The 16,496-nt window shown below is 38.0% G+C and overlaps 1 protein-coding gene across 4 annotated transcripts in view; it reads left to right on the top strand.

Annotated features, from left to right (window-relative positions):
• The first annotated feature begins 8,747 nt into the window (after positions 1–8,747).
• The window catches only part of cbfb (core-binding factor subunit beta), a 33,451-nt gene continuing 25,702 nt past the window's right edge, over positions 8,748–16,496 (top strand). For all 4 annotated transcript variants that reach the window (XM_053319015.1, XM_053319014.1, XM_053319017.1 and 1 more), the window contains exons 1-3: positions 8,748–9,234; positions 9,871–9,957; positions 15,580–15,696. In XM_053319015.1, coding sequence (XP_053174990.1) covers positions 9,157–9,234; positions 9,871–9,957; positions 15,580–15,696 — 282 coding nt within the window. In that variant the 5' untranslated portion in view covers positions 8,748–9,156. The remainder of the gene's footprint in view (positions 9,235–9,870; positions 9,958–15,579; positions 15,697–16,496) is intronic.

Genomic DNA, 16,496 nt, shown 5'->3' with positions numbered 1-16,496 from the left:
TTAATCTGTGATCAGTTTTAAAGATGTATATCCTTAGTAGGGGAAGTCAGACTGTACTGAGATATGGGTTAACTTGCTGTTAATTGTGGTCTTTTCGTGGGATATAATTTGATTGATTTGATTTGAACATATAAATTAGACCAGACTTATCTTTTAAAATTCAAAACATGTTAACATTTTGTGCTTTCATTCAGTCTCTGCAGTAAAACATCATGGACATTTATCAGATACTGTTTGTTCATCTTTAACATTACCTTTATTTAACCAGATTAAATCGTCTGTATGTATTGTTTTGATATGATTATAGCATCTTTCAAATTATTCTGATATTATACATTTTTCTTTGTATTAAAATGAAAGAATCCCACTCTGTATGTTACTGGAAGCCCATTCTTCTCAGTTCTTTGGTAGGATCCATACCAGATGAATGCATTGCTGTCTGCCACAGTGTTTTTTCTGATACTACCACCGGGGGGCACCAAAGTCCAACATTTTCAAAATCGCCACATTGTGGTTTTAATATATAACATCTACTGTAGTCTGATGCATATGACCAATGTATTTGAGTAATTGGGATAGTATTACAATAATAAGTGAGTTTAGATTAGCTTCAAAATGTGACTGCAACAAATATAACTTAATGCCAAAAATAAAATGATGACACTAAAAGACTAAAATATAGTTAGTGTTGTTATTGTTTAAATTTTAACAGTAATATTTGATGTGTTGGCCTCAGCTTCTGCTATTATTGTTCACTTGTAACAATGTGCATAAGAAAAAATATAAATATTTTTGGTCTGCTGTCTGCTGTTTTCACATCATAGCCAATTGTGACACCATATTTGTGTGGGTGTGTGTGTGTGTGTGTGTGGTTAGGAATGGGGGATCCCTCCCCTCCCACTCCCACTCCCTGGTCTCTTTGGTGCGCAGACACAGTCAGACAGACAAACAAACAGACAGACAGGCGGGCAGACAGACAGACAGACTGGCTGACCGAACACTGTAACCGATATACTAAAATACTGGACCATGCGCCATTCCAAATTTGTCTTTCAGCCACGGGATCCCTCCGTCTGACCAGGAATAAACCCACACACACACACACACATCCAGGCGTCTCCCCTGCTCTATACTGTACTCCTGTGTGTGTGTGTGTGTGTGTGTGTGTGTGTGTGTGTGTGTGTATGGTGTGTGTATGTGTGTGTGTAGGGCCTACCACAGTGAGCGATGCAGGGATGTCTGGGAGAGGAAGGAGGTTGATTCTCAGTCGTTGATGTAACCAGGCTGGGTCACAATGAGTCCACGTGCAGCTCTCTTTATGGAGCCGCCTGGTAATCCCGTCTGCTAATGGTCATTTAATCCAAAGGACAGCTATTAACTCTTTGTATGTTATTTGTGGGACCCTGCTAGACATATTACCAATCATCAATAGCAGAAAAATAGTTGCCAAAATGGGACAAAAACACCTTGTGTAGAGAGGAAGGTTGAGAACAACAGATTGAATGACAGCAAGAATAAGACATCGTTAAGATGTTGTATTGACATTCTTTTTTGAACTACTCAGCGCTCATGCATGATGCATTCGTGCGACACTTTTGCAACAAGAGCAGAAATTGTTGTGTAGACAAGTCAGGTGGCATTTCCCAGTGCTGGTTTCACTGTCAGAGTTACAGACGGGAAAGAAGAAACTTGCCTCATTTCTGCACTACAGTGTGTCTGAACATTATTGAACAGGAGCAGATACCACCCAGGTAGCCAAACACAGACAACAGACAAACACTGAGAAACACTTTGTTCATATTCTTGCTCATTCTCCTTTTTACACAAACACACATCAGAGAAATAAGTCGAGTACGGCATTGTCAGTCTCACCTATTCTGTATACACACACACACACACACGCACACTGATTGTCTCGAGTCAGCTGTGTGTCACTGTAGCATCATTAGCTCTTGTGTGTTCCTGTGTTATTGATGCCTTTTTAAATATTTAATAGGCCACTTCCACAACAGCAGGAGCATCTTCTAAACCAGCGAACACAGCCCAGATATTTCTGCGTGTGTGTGCTTGAATAACAATGAGGAGGAACAACAGTGATACATCGATGTGATATAGGACAGATTTTCACTTCAAAACATATCTGCATAAGGTTTGAATTTGTGTCTCAGGGATGTTTAGGAGCTACTTATTGTATACAAAAAGGAACAGTAGAGAAGCTGAAAGGGTTATATGTTCCTGTGCTCCCTGGTCAGCTCATACTTCAACTTTGTCTTGTGACATGACTTGAACTGAATAATTGAAATCATGCTCATCTGGATATAACAATTTAAACTAATGAATGATAGAAAATAAGATAGCTAATTACTATTTATTTATATATTTTATCATTTCAGTCATGTTTTTTCTCATCACACTTTGAATAGAAGTTCATAAACTCAAGTGATTTTGTTGACTTTTGATTGATTCTTAGTATTTATGTTGTTTCTATTGGATTTTTTAAAAGTTGAAACATAAATGGAAAAATATTGGGGCCGCAATTAATAATTATTTTCATTATTGATTAAGCTATAGCTTTAGTTTATATTAAATTACAAGAAAGCGGTTAACAGATGATAACTTCATTAACTCTAAATGGAAGGATTCTGTAAAGGAAATCTATTAAATGGAAACGATAACTATGAGAATTAGAAATCAAATAGATATCTTTGAAGAAAAATGGGAAAATAGGTGAGGTGCATAACACATAATACTTCTAATGAGACAACTAGACAATATAGGATGAATTTAGTTGTATTGATGTCACTTTGTTTATGGATATATAAAAGAATGTACTCCCAGGTATATGTGAGAGTCTATTTGTGAGCTAGCAGGCGTGGTGGTGTATGAGTGCTTGGTATATATATATGTGTATGTCTATATATGTATATTAACATCTGTGAATATCTATATGGCACCTGTCCCCTGTTTATATATTGGCACAATATATCCTCTGACCTAAAAGTATTAGTCTACTTAACTATTCATCTACTTAACTACCATATCTGATGAACTAATATTAGTTGCCTTTTTTGTCTTTAGTTGTTACAGTATGTGATTCCAGTGTCATTTTGTTATATAATGCAACAACAACAACAAAAGTTTATATCAGACTGATACTGCATTTTAGGGGCTGATGCTGATATTGATATTAGGGAGCAAAAAATATCCCATATCAATATATTTGCTGATGTTATATGTTACAGAATATACATAAACACACATTTTTTTTAGCAATTATGACTCAAATGTGGTTATCAAACACTAATTAAATAAACAAAACACATTAAACTTGAATTAAGTAAAATGATCAAGTTTACATAAAATGCTCCTTATATGACTTTTAAGAAATAATATCAGCACATATCAGACAACATATTCACCGATACCAATATATCTGAGATATGTTTATATTGGCCGATAATATCAGTTGACCAATATATCAGTCAGGCTCTAGTTTATATCATAAAACTCTTCCCTCGATTGCATGGGTGATAACAGTGTTGTCTATAAATACCTTTTCATTTAGAATGATATAAACAGATAAAAGAAAGTAAAGATTGAAGAGAGAAAGAAAGACAAAAAGAGTAAAATAAAAAGAGAGACCGAGTTTTTCCCCTGCATAGTGCAACAGCTACAACAAAAATAGTAATGATATTCAGTATTACAGTTAGGTTTGAAGTTCTGTGGCAAAGTCATATTTTTCTAAGAGCTAATGGACCATACATAAGAGGTGACTCAGCCTCCCGTATTACAGTGTTGCTCCAAAACGCTACGCTCAGAAAACATTAGCAGAGGAAATCCATCAAGCTCTCCGTGATCCATCATTAATGTCATTTTACTGACAGGAACACTGCACATCTTAACATCATTTAAAAGGCTGAAGTGCATTTGCTCTTTACACTTGACTTGAAATTTGGACAGAGAGAGAGAGCGAGAGAGAGAGGGAGAAAAAAAGCATTCAGAACCCCAAACGAAGGAGTGCAAGAGCAGGCTGACCTCCAGTGTTTCAACCAAATTATTTTAAGACATGACATCAGCCGCTTAGAAGAGAAAGAAAGACTGATGGTATCCACTGTGACCTCAGGATCATAGAGATTCGTCTATACATAAATAAACTGAACTAACTTAAGATTTATTAACCAATGTGTATTTTGATGTGAAAAATAAACATTCTTACATTATTCAGACTGACAGACAGGTGTTCAAAATTGATGAGTCAGCCAGGCAAACAGAAAAGCAGCTCAGCACTGAACAGAAAAGAATGAAAACAATTTACAGCCATCATTTCCAGCACCAACGTGGAGACAATGCTCAGCTCCTCGGCTTCCTTTCCTCCACTTCCTGTGGCTTTCAGCGTGAAAAAGACTTAAAGAAATGAAGAAGATGAAGAAAAAAAAGACCAGACCTACAACAAATGAAATGAAATGTACAAAAAGTAACCATCACTAACCTAGACTTAAACTTTACTATAGTTTAAAGCAGTTTCCAACCTAGTGGTCGAGCCCCTCCAAAGGGTCACCAGATAAATCTGAGGGGTCGTGAGATGATTAATGGGAGAGGAAACAGGCTTTTGGACTTTTTCTCTGATCTTTGATTTTTTGCTGAAATAGTGGAAAAAATTAAACCATGTGAGAAGTTTAGAGGGAAAAATCATTATTTGGTGGAGATGTTAAGAACTCATGGACATCTGAAATGTGAGCCCGACTACACACTGCTTTTTATAAGACATCAAAAGACAAACAGACTGGTTTCATCTTTAACAATGTGTTGTATTTTTAAAAGCTTGTTATAATATCCATTGTGTCAAATCTTAATCTGAAGGATTTAAGGCTGTCAGATAAATGTAGTGGAGTATGAAGTGCAATATTTCCCTCTGAAATGTAGTGGAGAGAAAGTATAATAGCATCACATGGAAATACTCAAGTCAAATATGAGTACCTCAAATTTATACTTAAGCACAGCACTTAGGTAGATGTACTTAGTTACTTTCCATCACTGCACTTGTGCTTTTCCAACTGTGACATATGAAAATGAACTTTCATGAAAAAGGTGAATTAAACTACACTTCACCTCACCAAAACTAAACCAATCTAAACTTATTCTAAAGTTACCTAAAACTAAAAAAAGAGAAAAAGATCAACTCAAGCAAACTAAAATTAACCTCGACACAAACTAAACTTCACACTTGACCCGACACTAAAAACACATTGAGGGGAAGACGTTAAAACAAAGTGACATGAACTAAAGTGAGCTGTGCCCAATGTGCTGTGTGAAGATGAGACCAGACTACATGTCAGAACTCTTCGCCATGGCAACCACAGATTATCTGATTAATTAATGAACCTTTTACTGCGTCACCAGCTACTGTTGTTAATCACTCACGCACTGTTTGGCCTGCAGCTAACACACACACACACAAATGGCCACTTTGACATCATAAAGCAGTTAGCTCTGTGTGTGTGAATGTGATCCTCAGGCTATATGAATGGGAGAAGAATTGTTGGAAATCAATGACATGGGTGTCATAAAAGGAGCGTTTCTTTTCATAAAAGGTATTAAGAGCATATGCTGTGGCCCCAGGCTCTGTTTCCACCCTTGTTAGGATAAAAAAGTAATGATTTAAACATTTAGCTGCCCATTCTGCTCACAGGCACCATAAGTAGGTCAATGTGTTCAGTTTTACACATTTAGACATCTTGTACTCAATATTCCTTCATGATAATGCCAGATATTATTGCTCCAATAAGTTAGAAGCTCTGTCATTAGTTGAGTTTCTCCTCTGTAGAGTGTGTTTGTTTGTTATTAAAGGATAATTGCATGTGTTTCATTTTCTCTCTTCCTTTAGTCTCAGGAGATTCTTTGCAGCAAACATACATTTCACAAGTTAGTCTGTGAACACACATACACACACACACACACACACTAACAAAATAAACAACAAAACATGTCATGACAGATAAACACTGCTTGAGAGTACACACACAAACACACACACACCAACCTGCAAGTTCTTGTTCATCGTTTAATTAAGATCTGTGTGGGTGATTATGAAACTCCTCAGGGAATCACAGAGTCATATTTACTGTGTGCATGTCTGTGTGTCTGTGTGTGTCTGTGTGTGTGTTTATGCATGTGTGAGTAGGTGGGTGTGTTGACTACAAAGGAGCCGTGCTACATTCCAGGGGCGTGTGTTCTTATCCACCTGTTTATTGCCTAATCAAACATTCATTCCTCATTAAGTGCCAATATGTCTCGGCTGTAATGCTATAAATTAAAGTTTTCTGCCTGAGAGTCTGTGCGTGTAGTGTTGTGTGTGTGTGTAGTACTGTGCGTGTAGTGTTGTGTGTGTGTAGTACTCTGCGTGTAGTGTTGTGTGTGTAGTCGTGTGTGTGTGTGTGGTGCTGCATGTGTACGTGTGTGTATGTCAACTACTCTTCAAGTCTTTTCTTGTGTCATATTAACATGTAAGCAGCATTTTAATTATGCAGCTGTCTGAGATTGAGCTGATTTAAACTACATTTTAATACAGTTGGATAATATAATTTGTAACAAACAACAATGCATCATTTTTAAAATCATTTTTAATGTTTTGTTCGCAAAATGATCATTTGCAAAGTTACTAGTAAGTGCACAGTAGCTGCCAGATGTATAATATGTATAATAAATGTAATGCCAAACATCAGGAAATACTCAAATAAAGCCAGGTAATTCTAGTAATTGGTGTTATTTAATAACCATACTGAGTAAATGTACTGAATAATAATAATAATAATAATAATATGAAGATAACAATGAACATGAGCACATATTTATTACTTTTTATTTTACATTTATTATTTATTCCATGCTTTTTAATCCAAATTATTTTACTACTATTGTATTTGTATTGCTTGTCTACTTACTTATAATTTATTGTCCTTTATTCTTTGTTTTATCCCCTTGCTGCTGCAATAATGTAAATGTCCCCACTGTGGGATTAATAAAGGAATATCTTATCTCATCTCATTTCATCTTTTAGTGGATTTCAATGTAGTTAAAGAGTTCACTGTCCTCAGGCAGATCATTCCAGAAAGATAATAATCATAATCTTTTTTTTTTTAAATTAAACATGTCATATTTTGCACAAGGTCTAATAGAGTTTATGAACGAATGACTTCAGCATTTACAGAAGAATATACTCATTTAAAAGTAAATCAGTAAAATGTAGCCTACTTGATGTAAAAGTACTCACTGAGGAGAACTGGCCCGTTTGGTTGATTTATGATTTATGATTATATCTGACATAGTAGATTTTTTTTTCACAGTGTTGCATCAGTGTGTGAGTAGAACTTTACTGTTTTTAGCTGCTTGAGATGGAGCTTGAACTACTTTACATTCTGTTAGGTGGTTACATTCAGTGGTTCCCAACTTAACCCCCCCCACCCCCCCCCCCCCCACCCCACCCCATAAATGCTCTCAAAGTAAATCTGGAGGCTTGTGATGATTGAATGATTGGAGTATTGGAGTATACAAGAAATTTAAAAAAAAAAACAAACAACAAACGTCTGAACTAAATCTGAAGGACCTGGATCATTTAAACAGATATTTAAATGAAACCACATGAGAAGTTTTAACTGGAGACATCTGAATCATGACAAAGGGGCCCCAGCTGGACACTATTGTTTTAAAAGGGGTCACAAGCCAAAAAGATTGTAACATGGTATCAATTTCATTACATTATTATATGTGAAGTAAGTAGCATAAAATGGAAGACACTGTTGAACTTGTTAGCAGACTGTGTGACTCTCCGTGCTCTCCCTCCATCTCTCACTTTCTCACATAAGGATCCTATAAAGTTTCTGCGGTCCGGGACCCCCCTGACGCATGCGCAGTGAGGCCCCCGAGTAGCGTGTGTAGTAGTATTATTATTGTGAATGGGGGGGCGGAGGTGGGGGTGTGTGTGTGTGAGGAAGGGGGGTGTGGGGGCGGTATTTTGGGTGCACAGTCACAAGAGCGACTCGACGGAGCCAGGAAGTAGACTGTTGATGCCTTCAAGTGCGTGCTGGAATTGTGGTAATTTCGAGTGAGAGATGTGCCAGAACAACCCGCCAAAGTGTTACAAAGAGCAGGAAAACAGCGTGACGTGAAGGAGAGTGATGCATTGAGGCGGTGTTAAGTAATGAATAAACAATTGATATAACATATGAATAATAGTTTTATCCTTTAAGCTTTATGTTGACTTGTGTTTTTTGGCCCAATTATCACTTTTTAAACCTTTTTTTTTTTTTTTTTTTTTTTTAACTTTCAAATATAAAGACAAACCCCCTGCAAAGTACATGCATTTACTGAATCACTTTCCTTTTGACTGATACATAAATACAAATGTTAATTATAGGCTTACATGCCTCACATATATTTCCTCTTTAATCGGACACCAGAGCGCAGCGCAACTCGGTGCCAAATCATCATTAAAGCCGTCAAAAGATGATTAATTAGGCTATTTGATGGATTCATTTTGTTTGTTTGTTTGTTTTTCCTTCATGCACAAACACTACTGGGGAGGAGCAGTTGAAAGTTGCAGGTAGAGAGAGAAGGGAAGAGAGAAAGAGAGAGAGAGAAAGAGAGAGAGCGCTCGTTTGTTGCTTCTTGCTTAAGATCACACGCTCGTCAAGAGAGAGAGAGAGAGAGGTAGAGAGAGACTGAGGGAGGGAGAGAGAGAGAGAGAGAGAGAGAGAGAGAGAGAGAGAGAGAGAGAGACGCATGGTCAAATTGAGCTTTATCTATCGCAGTTGGTCACTTAATAAGACGCACTTGGATCCAGAGGCGACCGGGACGCAGATCATCTTAATAAGAGCAGCCGTCATAATTACAGAAGCCAGCAGCAGAAAAAGCACATTGCTCCACACAGGGAAGAAAAAAAAAAAAAAACACACACACACACACACACACACACACACGCATACATAGAGAGACTACACACAGACACGGAAGAGAAGTGAGTGAAAGAGAGGCTGAGTGAGGAACAGGACGGCGAGAAACACAGCTGAACTTTTACGCAGCGGGGAATCGTTGAAGCCAAAAAAAAAAAAAAAAGACAAAAAGTGACAAAAAAGAGAGGTTGGAAAGTGTTGGTTGAAGATGCCTCGGGTAGTCCCGGACCAGAGGAGCAAGTTTGACAATGAGGAGTTTTTCCGCAAGTTGAGCAGGGAGTGTGAGGTGAGTCTGCTGCGTTTCTACACACACACACACACACACACACACACATACACATACATATATATACACTCACACTCACACACTGGATCCTTTCTGTAAGACGGCGGAAATAAAAAAGACAAGAGAAGAAGGCTCGTTAGAGGAGAGAAGCATGCTGGCGGGTTGAGTTTTTTTTTTTTTTAGGATTCATAAAGATTACTTCATTCATGTTGGGAGAAGATTTACAGTTGAAAAAAATCTCCTCCTCCTCCTCCTCTAAAGTAGACTTGGAGCTTTAATAAAGAAAAGAGAAAAAAAAGGTGAATTAAATGAAATAGTTTCACATGTATCACTACTTTTAAGAAAGTGAGGAAAATGCATTGGGGAAAAAAAGGCTGATAAAATTATAAATGATTACTCTTCTCCCTTTTTTAATATATTTTTATTAGTTATTTTTGATGTAATGCAGAAACAAAAGCACCCTTAAATCAAAATTCCTGTGGCTTATCTTCTAATTGCAGGCTGCTGTCAAACAGAGTGTTTTCTACTATAAGATCAAACACATGTAACACACTCAGACTATGAATGCATGTGTGAGTAAAGCTCTCATTGTATAGCGAGTGTGCTCCTCAAGGTATGTGTGTCTATGTGCTCTAGATCAAATACACTGGCTTCAGAGACCGACCCCATGAGGAGAGGCAAGCCCGCTTCCAGAACGCCTGCAGGGACGGACGGTCAGAAGTGGTGAGTGCAAAACTAACATGTATACTCCTCTTCATCTTTGTCCTCCTCTTCACACGATACAAGAGATACAAGAGAGGGGGATGTAGAGCTAAATGCTGATTAATATTTGACTTAAAGAAAGAGAGAAAAAGAAGGCAGTGTGTGTTTGTGAGGGATGTGAAGCTGATGGTGCAGAATAACCTGACACAATAGATGAGTAGATATCATAAGCATGTCTTCTCTAATCCTTTGTGAACCATATATTTCTTTTATTAAACTGTAAAACACACTGGCTCATCTCAGAAGCTTTCAAACCGCATGCAGTAGCGAGCATTCATCTCAAGACTTAAATAGACAAATGAGCTCTTATTATGAGAACACTGTGCTCTGTTCACGTTGTGTGTGTGTGTGTGTGTGTGTGTGTGCGTGTTGTCTGATGTCTGTGTGTCCCTGCACCAGGAAGTAGACGTGCTATCACGCATGCAAGACCACCAGGCTTAACGTACCACACTCCCAGGCTCATCACCAATACTTCTCCCCTCTTATATTTTACAGCTGCGCTCATCTTCGTCTCAGCTTTGTTTGTGCAGAAGCATGAACGCACACATCGAGACACGTTGTCGCACTTTATGGTTACAACAAACACCGTTAAGGCTGTAATTTTGGGCCTAAAAGTGGTAACGTAAAGTAAATATTACCTGTCATGTCTAATTTTGGTATATACAGTAAACACGGGGATACAGTGAGCACACAGAGGATAACACAATGACTCGACAGGAAATACAAACACCTGATGTGAGAAAATACACAAGCCATTCAGTAAATAGTGACTTCATTAAATATGTTTTTGTTTGAAGTTGAAACTGTTATTCTAGTTAAAGTTCCAGCTTCTCACCTGACAGCATTTTCTGCTTCTCTTCATCTTATGTGATAAATAATAACCTTCACTTTGGGTTTTGGTAAAATGAAGAGGGCTGAAACTAATGCTTTTTTATTATCTGTTAATCTGTATATCAAATTTTTTTTTTTAAATAGCAGCTTTATGATTTACCAGGCTCCAAGGTGACATCTTTAAATTCCTTCTTTTTTCCAAACAGCAGTCCAAAACCATAAAATATTTGTATTACTGTCCTATATGACAAAGAAAAGCAGCAAATTCTCATATTTAAGGAGCTGAAGTCAAAGAATGTTTGGCATTTAATGATTAATCAATTATCAAAAGCCAAATATTTTTCTCCTGATTGACTAATCATGTCTTGATGTTGTTTTACTGACTGTTTTACAGAATAAAAGATTCATAAATTGAATGAGAAAATAATCAGCAGATAAATGAACAATGAAAATAATCATTAGGTGCATCTTTATTCATATTTAGTCCTCTGCTTGAGCTGTTTTTATGTTGACTCATCTCTTTTCTGTTAGTTAGTTGTATTGTGGTGTTGAACTGCATTATACTGAAAGCTTTTCCTCTTCATTTTTCATATATGGAGGAGAGAGTCAGTCGGTCCGTAGCCCACAGTGTCACAGCAAGTGTATTCTTCACCGGCATCTGTTTCCCTCCATTTCCAAACCGCGCGTCTCTGTTGCCGCGTCTGAAACGCATATGATCGTCGTCCAAATTTGAGATGGGTGCCTCTGAATGAGCGTCAGTGAAAAGAGAGCATTTGGAACTCAAAGTAATAATAGTAAAGAGAGTTTTTTTTTCTTTTATGAACACACATCCTGTACAAAGTCTTCACTTCTTTGCAAAGATTTGCCCCCAAAAAGTTAAGCCCAACCAGCGTGACCTTTTACTGTTTTCTTTCAAAACACTGGGTGTAGTGAGTGGAGGTTTGTAAATGAGCAGCTTATAGCATTTAAAGCAAGTCAGGACACATTCATATTCTCATTATGTCATTACTGTACGCTCGCTGTGTGAAGTCTGTGTACAAAAAAAAAAAAAAAAAAAAAAACCTCCCTAAAAACAGTAAAGTCAGGCAAACTGCTGGCACAAAACACAGGGGCAACTTCTGCTGTCTTAGTCATCCTCCAGGTATTTTTCACAAACACGTTGTCATCATTGCTGGAGGGGTGGTGGTGGTGGTGGGGGGAGACACATCTAGTTTTACCATCTTTTAGTGGGACATGATGCGTCCGACTGTCTGTCTGTCTGTCCTCACTGTATTTATAAGCCCCCCTCTTGCCGTGAGAATTGATGGCTACAGTTTTAATGGTTTGACGGCAGCTGTGACATCATGTTGCTGATTTATCTATCGGGCCAGACGCTTCTAAAGACCTCCTGCTATTTTCATGGTCAGCGTGAACAACTATTAGACACAATGAGACGTGAACGTGCTGCCAAGGTCCACTTTTTATAGATGAGACGGGCGAACAGAGAACATATAAACTTGACGCTGTGTTCAGCTTGTCAGGTTAACGCTGAATTTATGTTTTGTGTCACCTTCTGCTCAGAAAATGCATTTTGCTTGATTGTTACGTGTGCTGAATGATGTACATGCAGAGTTTGACGCTAGACGGGCTGTTTTCACCTTCATCTGCTGAATCAGACATCAGACACGTTAGGTTATAACATCATAGCAAGTTTGGAGCCAACCATAATCCAGTATGCAGCTGACACAAGTGTACACACACACACACACACACACACACACACACACAGAGAATTGACTTTTTGAAGTAGGAGACGTCTTGTGTCCAGCAGGAAAACTTTTGAACTATCTCTGAATATTCATAGATTCAGTTTTTTTTATCATAAGAGAGAAGGAGTAGATGTCTTTTTAATGAAGTAATTCAATTTTCAGTGGAAAAAACATACCAGACAGATACATGTCCAGAGGGAATCTTTAAATATCTTTATCCCCCATAAACAGTGCTTTCTCTTGTCAAAAAATGTGCTTCCAGACTTACGGTTTTTCTAATAATCTAGTTTCCACATGAAAAACAAAATTGCTGGTTAAATGAATAAATGAACAGTCTGTTAAAGAGGGCAGAAAATGAAAGACTAACACGGTATTCAGCGTACTTTATTCTCCAAATGTTAAAGCAGAAGAGTAGCAGGGTAGTAGATATGTGTAAAAAGCAAGTCAATATATATAAAGTGTGAGTCTTAATACACCCTGCATGATATATCAGATATTGATTAAACAGTAATATTCAATATTTTACCAGTTAGTCAGGATCAGAATTAATCATATCTTTGAAACTCAAATTGAAACCATTTTTACAGAGGGATCAGTCATGATGGATGTTTTGCTTGTGGTTACATGGTGCTGATATAGTTGTTTGTTTTTATGCAGTTCCATATGTATTTTACTGAGTTTGATGTATTTTAAAGGCCCATCTAGGAACAGGCATTACTAGCTTAGGTTATAAATGTTGTTGAACAGTTGTCCCTGTTCAAATAAATATTAAATAAATAGACAATAAAACAAATGAAAATATGTCAAATGCAGTACATGCAGTAATTTTACTTTGTACTATAAATTACAGGCTTATTTTTTGACACTATACGTATCATGTAAAATGCAGTTAGGCAGCTCTATATTGCCAGGAATTTCAGATCATTACACACACACACACACACACACACACACACACACGCGTGCGGCTCGACTCACAGGGCGACTCTAGAATGTTCAGGATTGATCTGATAAATGGGACAATAATTCAAAGTAAATTATCTTCAGCTCAGCTCATTAGAGATGAGTCGCTTTCTAAACTGCTATTGATTTTCATGCTGCGCTTCTCTCTCTTTCTCTCTCTCTCTTCCTCTTTCTTTCTCTCTCTGTCCGTTCCCTTCCCTTTAAATCATTTCCTCCACTCTCAGTTCTTTTGTCTTCTTCGTCTCTCCATCTCACTTCCATTTCCTGTTCCTTTCTTTTTTCTGACTTTACTTTTATCACGCTGTCTTCTCCGCTGTCCTGTTTCCCTTCATTTCTGTTCCTCTTTCTCATCTTCCTCAGCATGTGTCCACCCCCCCTCACCCCACCACTACCACTTCCATTTCTCCGCGCCTCCCTCGCTTTCCTCTTTCTCCTCCTTTGTCTCTCAGTTTCCCTCCATCTCTCTCCTCTCTCTGCCTCCCCTTCCCTCTTTTCTCTCCAGCAGTAGTAGGCAGCAAATTGGTATCAGATGGTTGTAATCCAATACTTCAAATACAGCAGAAATGATGACTCGGGTGTTCTTTTAGCTCTCAGTTTCTTAAGTGAGTGTGTATATAGACGTGTGTGTATTAGAGTGTGTGACGGGGTTTTTTTCACTTTGTGTGTCCATGTACGTTCATGGTAGTTTTCAGCGTGGTCCGACCTCCATTTCTCTGTCTTCTGCTCGCTCCTGTTCTCTCCGTCTCTTCCTCTTTCATTCAGTTTTTTCTCATTCTCTCTCGTTCTCTCAGTCTCTGATGAGAGACAGATTTGACAGGATGCATAATTCATATGCTTCCAGCTCAGTCGCAGCCCTAATGTCCTTAGTATTGATCTGTCTCAGCACACACAACAGACCACACACACACACACACACACACACACACACACACACACACACACACAAAGACAATTGACACAAACACACATCTACACATAAAACATAAATTTTCTAACTTAATTTTCTGCCTCTCTGTAATTCATTGCTTTCTGACTGCAACAGAGAAATGCTTTCTATTGATTTTCATTTTGTTTGTGTTTCAGTATTCATGCGTGCCTTTGTGCATGTCTGTGTGGTTGTGTGTGTGTGTGTGTGTGTGTGTGTGTGTGTGTGTGTGTGTGTGTGTTTATCTTAAAGCAAATGTCTCCCATTACAGCAAGAAGTCATTTTACAGAAATCAAAAAATGAGGGAAAGTTCCAGTTTGATGTGATTATGTATGTGTGTGTGTGTGTGTGTGTGTGTGTGTGTGTGTGTGTGTGTGTGTGTGTGTGTGTGTGTGTGTGTGTGGTGAGCAGGCCAGTGGTTCAGTTTAGGCTTTTGTTCTAAGACGGAGAGCGGTTTGACCAAAAAGAAGGAGCGATGGAGGGTGGGTGGGTTGAGTAAAGGAGAGAAAAAAAGGAACAACTTTGATGCACTCTATCAGACTTAAACCCTTCCAGGCTTTCACCCAAATAAGATATTTAAACTTATTTAAACATTCTGCTATTACTCTCTAAAAACCTCTATGAAGCCTTGGTAATGGTGGAATCATTTCCGATATCTACTGTCTATTTCAAAATATAGATTTTGGACCCACTTTACCACTTCTTTATATACCACTTCGTTATAATTCATATTAAAAGACCAGTAGTAAGTTATTATTGCTCTTCTATACATTTATAGGACTTGTGAGAGACACGTTTAATTAACAACAACAAAAAAAGTAAAAATTGAAGCATCGGAGGCTGAAATATGCCAGATTTTGGTCATTAGTATTCATCATGCCCCCCCAAAAAAGTTAGCAAATTTGTCTGAACTGCTTCTTTAAAACCGTGGCGATTGTCTGACAGTTAGTTTTTCATGTAGCGTTAAACACATTTTTTGCAATGTCGCCACATTCAGAGATCTCACCAATAATAAAACTGTAGTTTTCCTTTACTATTAAATGTAAATGCAATAAAAAAGTTATAACTTTCTATGACATCAGTGTTTTATGTGTTCTTTTCTCTTTTTCTCTCCAGGCCTTTGTAGCTACAGGTACCAACCTTTCTCTCCAGTTCTTTCCAGCCAACCTGCACGGAGATCAGAGGCAAGTGCCTACAAGGGAGTACGTCGACTTTGAGAGAGAGACAGGAAAGGTAAGACAAGTGAAAGACACACCCACGGACACACACAGTCACACACACACATTTCATTCTCCTCACCTGTTGGAAAGGTCATATGATTTGATCTAAAGCAGACAGATTGGTGAAAAAAAGAGACAAAAGTGTTTATTGGTGTGCAAATCCAAACAGCAGCACTCTGTTGGTTTTCACCACATATTTGCCATTTAATAAAACTTATATCATGCTCAGTCATGTGCACTTGATTATTCCAGCTTTGTTGACACATGTGACAATGTGAAACTTTTACAGGAAAAAGTAGCTTTTGTAGAAACACATGCATCTCCATCTGTTCTTTCTGTTTTTGTTCCTCTTTCATTTTGTGAAATGAAAGACACCCACATACACCCACACCCACACATGCCCACACACACATTTTTTTTATCAATAAAAAAATTGAACTTAATCCTGAACATGTGTGTCAGGATGGTCAGTGTCTGTGTGTTGACATCCCTGACAGAATACAGATTGATTTGTGTGTCAGGTCGAACACAAAGACAAATGAAAGGGATAAATCAGTCTGTAATCAACTCCGTGTTGTGTAGCGTTGAGCCTTTAAACCAGTGTTTTAAACCAGTGTGCAGTGTATTAATCATCTGTGGTGCCTTTAAAACTATTTTCGCTGTCTCCCACCAGCCTCTGAACATGCTGTGCAATGTTGTGACTGCAATTTATCCTGGTCACTGAGGTGAAATCACTGCTGTGCTCCTTTTCACACAATGGTCAGAAGTGATTGTGCTTGATCGAGATCACAGTCAAAGTTAAACAACTTAAAG

The sequence above is a fragment of the Scomber japonicus genome, chromosome 5, assembly GCF_027409825.1.
Source record: "Scomber japonicus isolate fScoJap1 chromosome 5, fScoJap1.pri, whole genome shotgun sequence".
NCBI classification, from domain to species: domain Eukaryota; kingdom Metazoa; phylum Chordata; class Actinopteri; order Scombriformes; family Scombridae; genus Scomber; species Scomber japonicus.
Note: the sequence above shows the minus strand (reverse complement) of the source record. Positions and strands in the feature narration are given on the sequence as shown.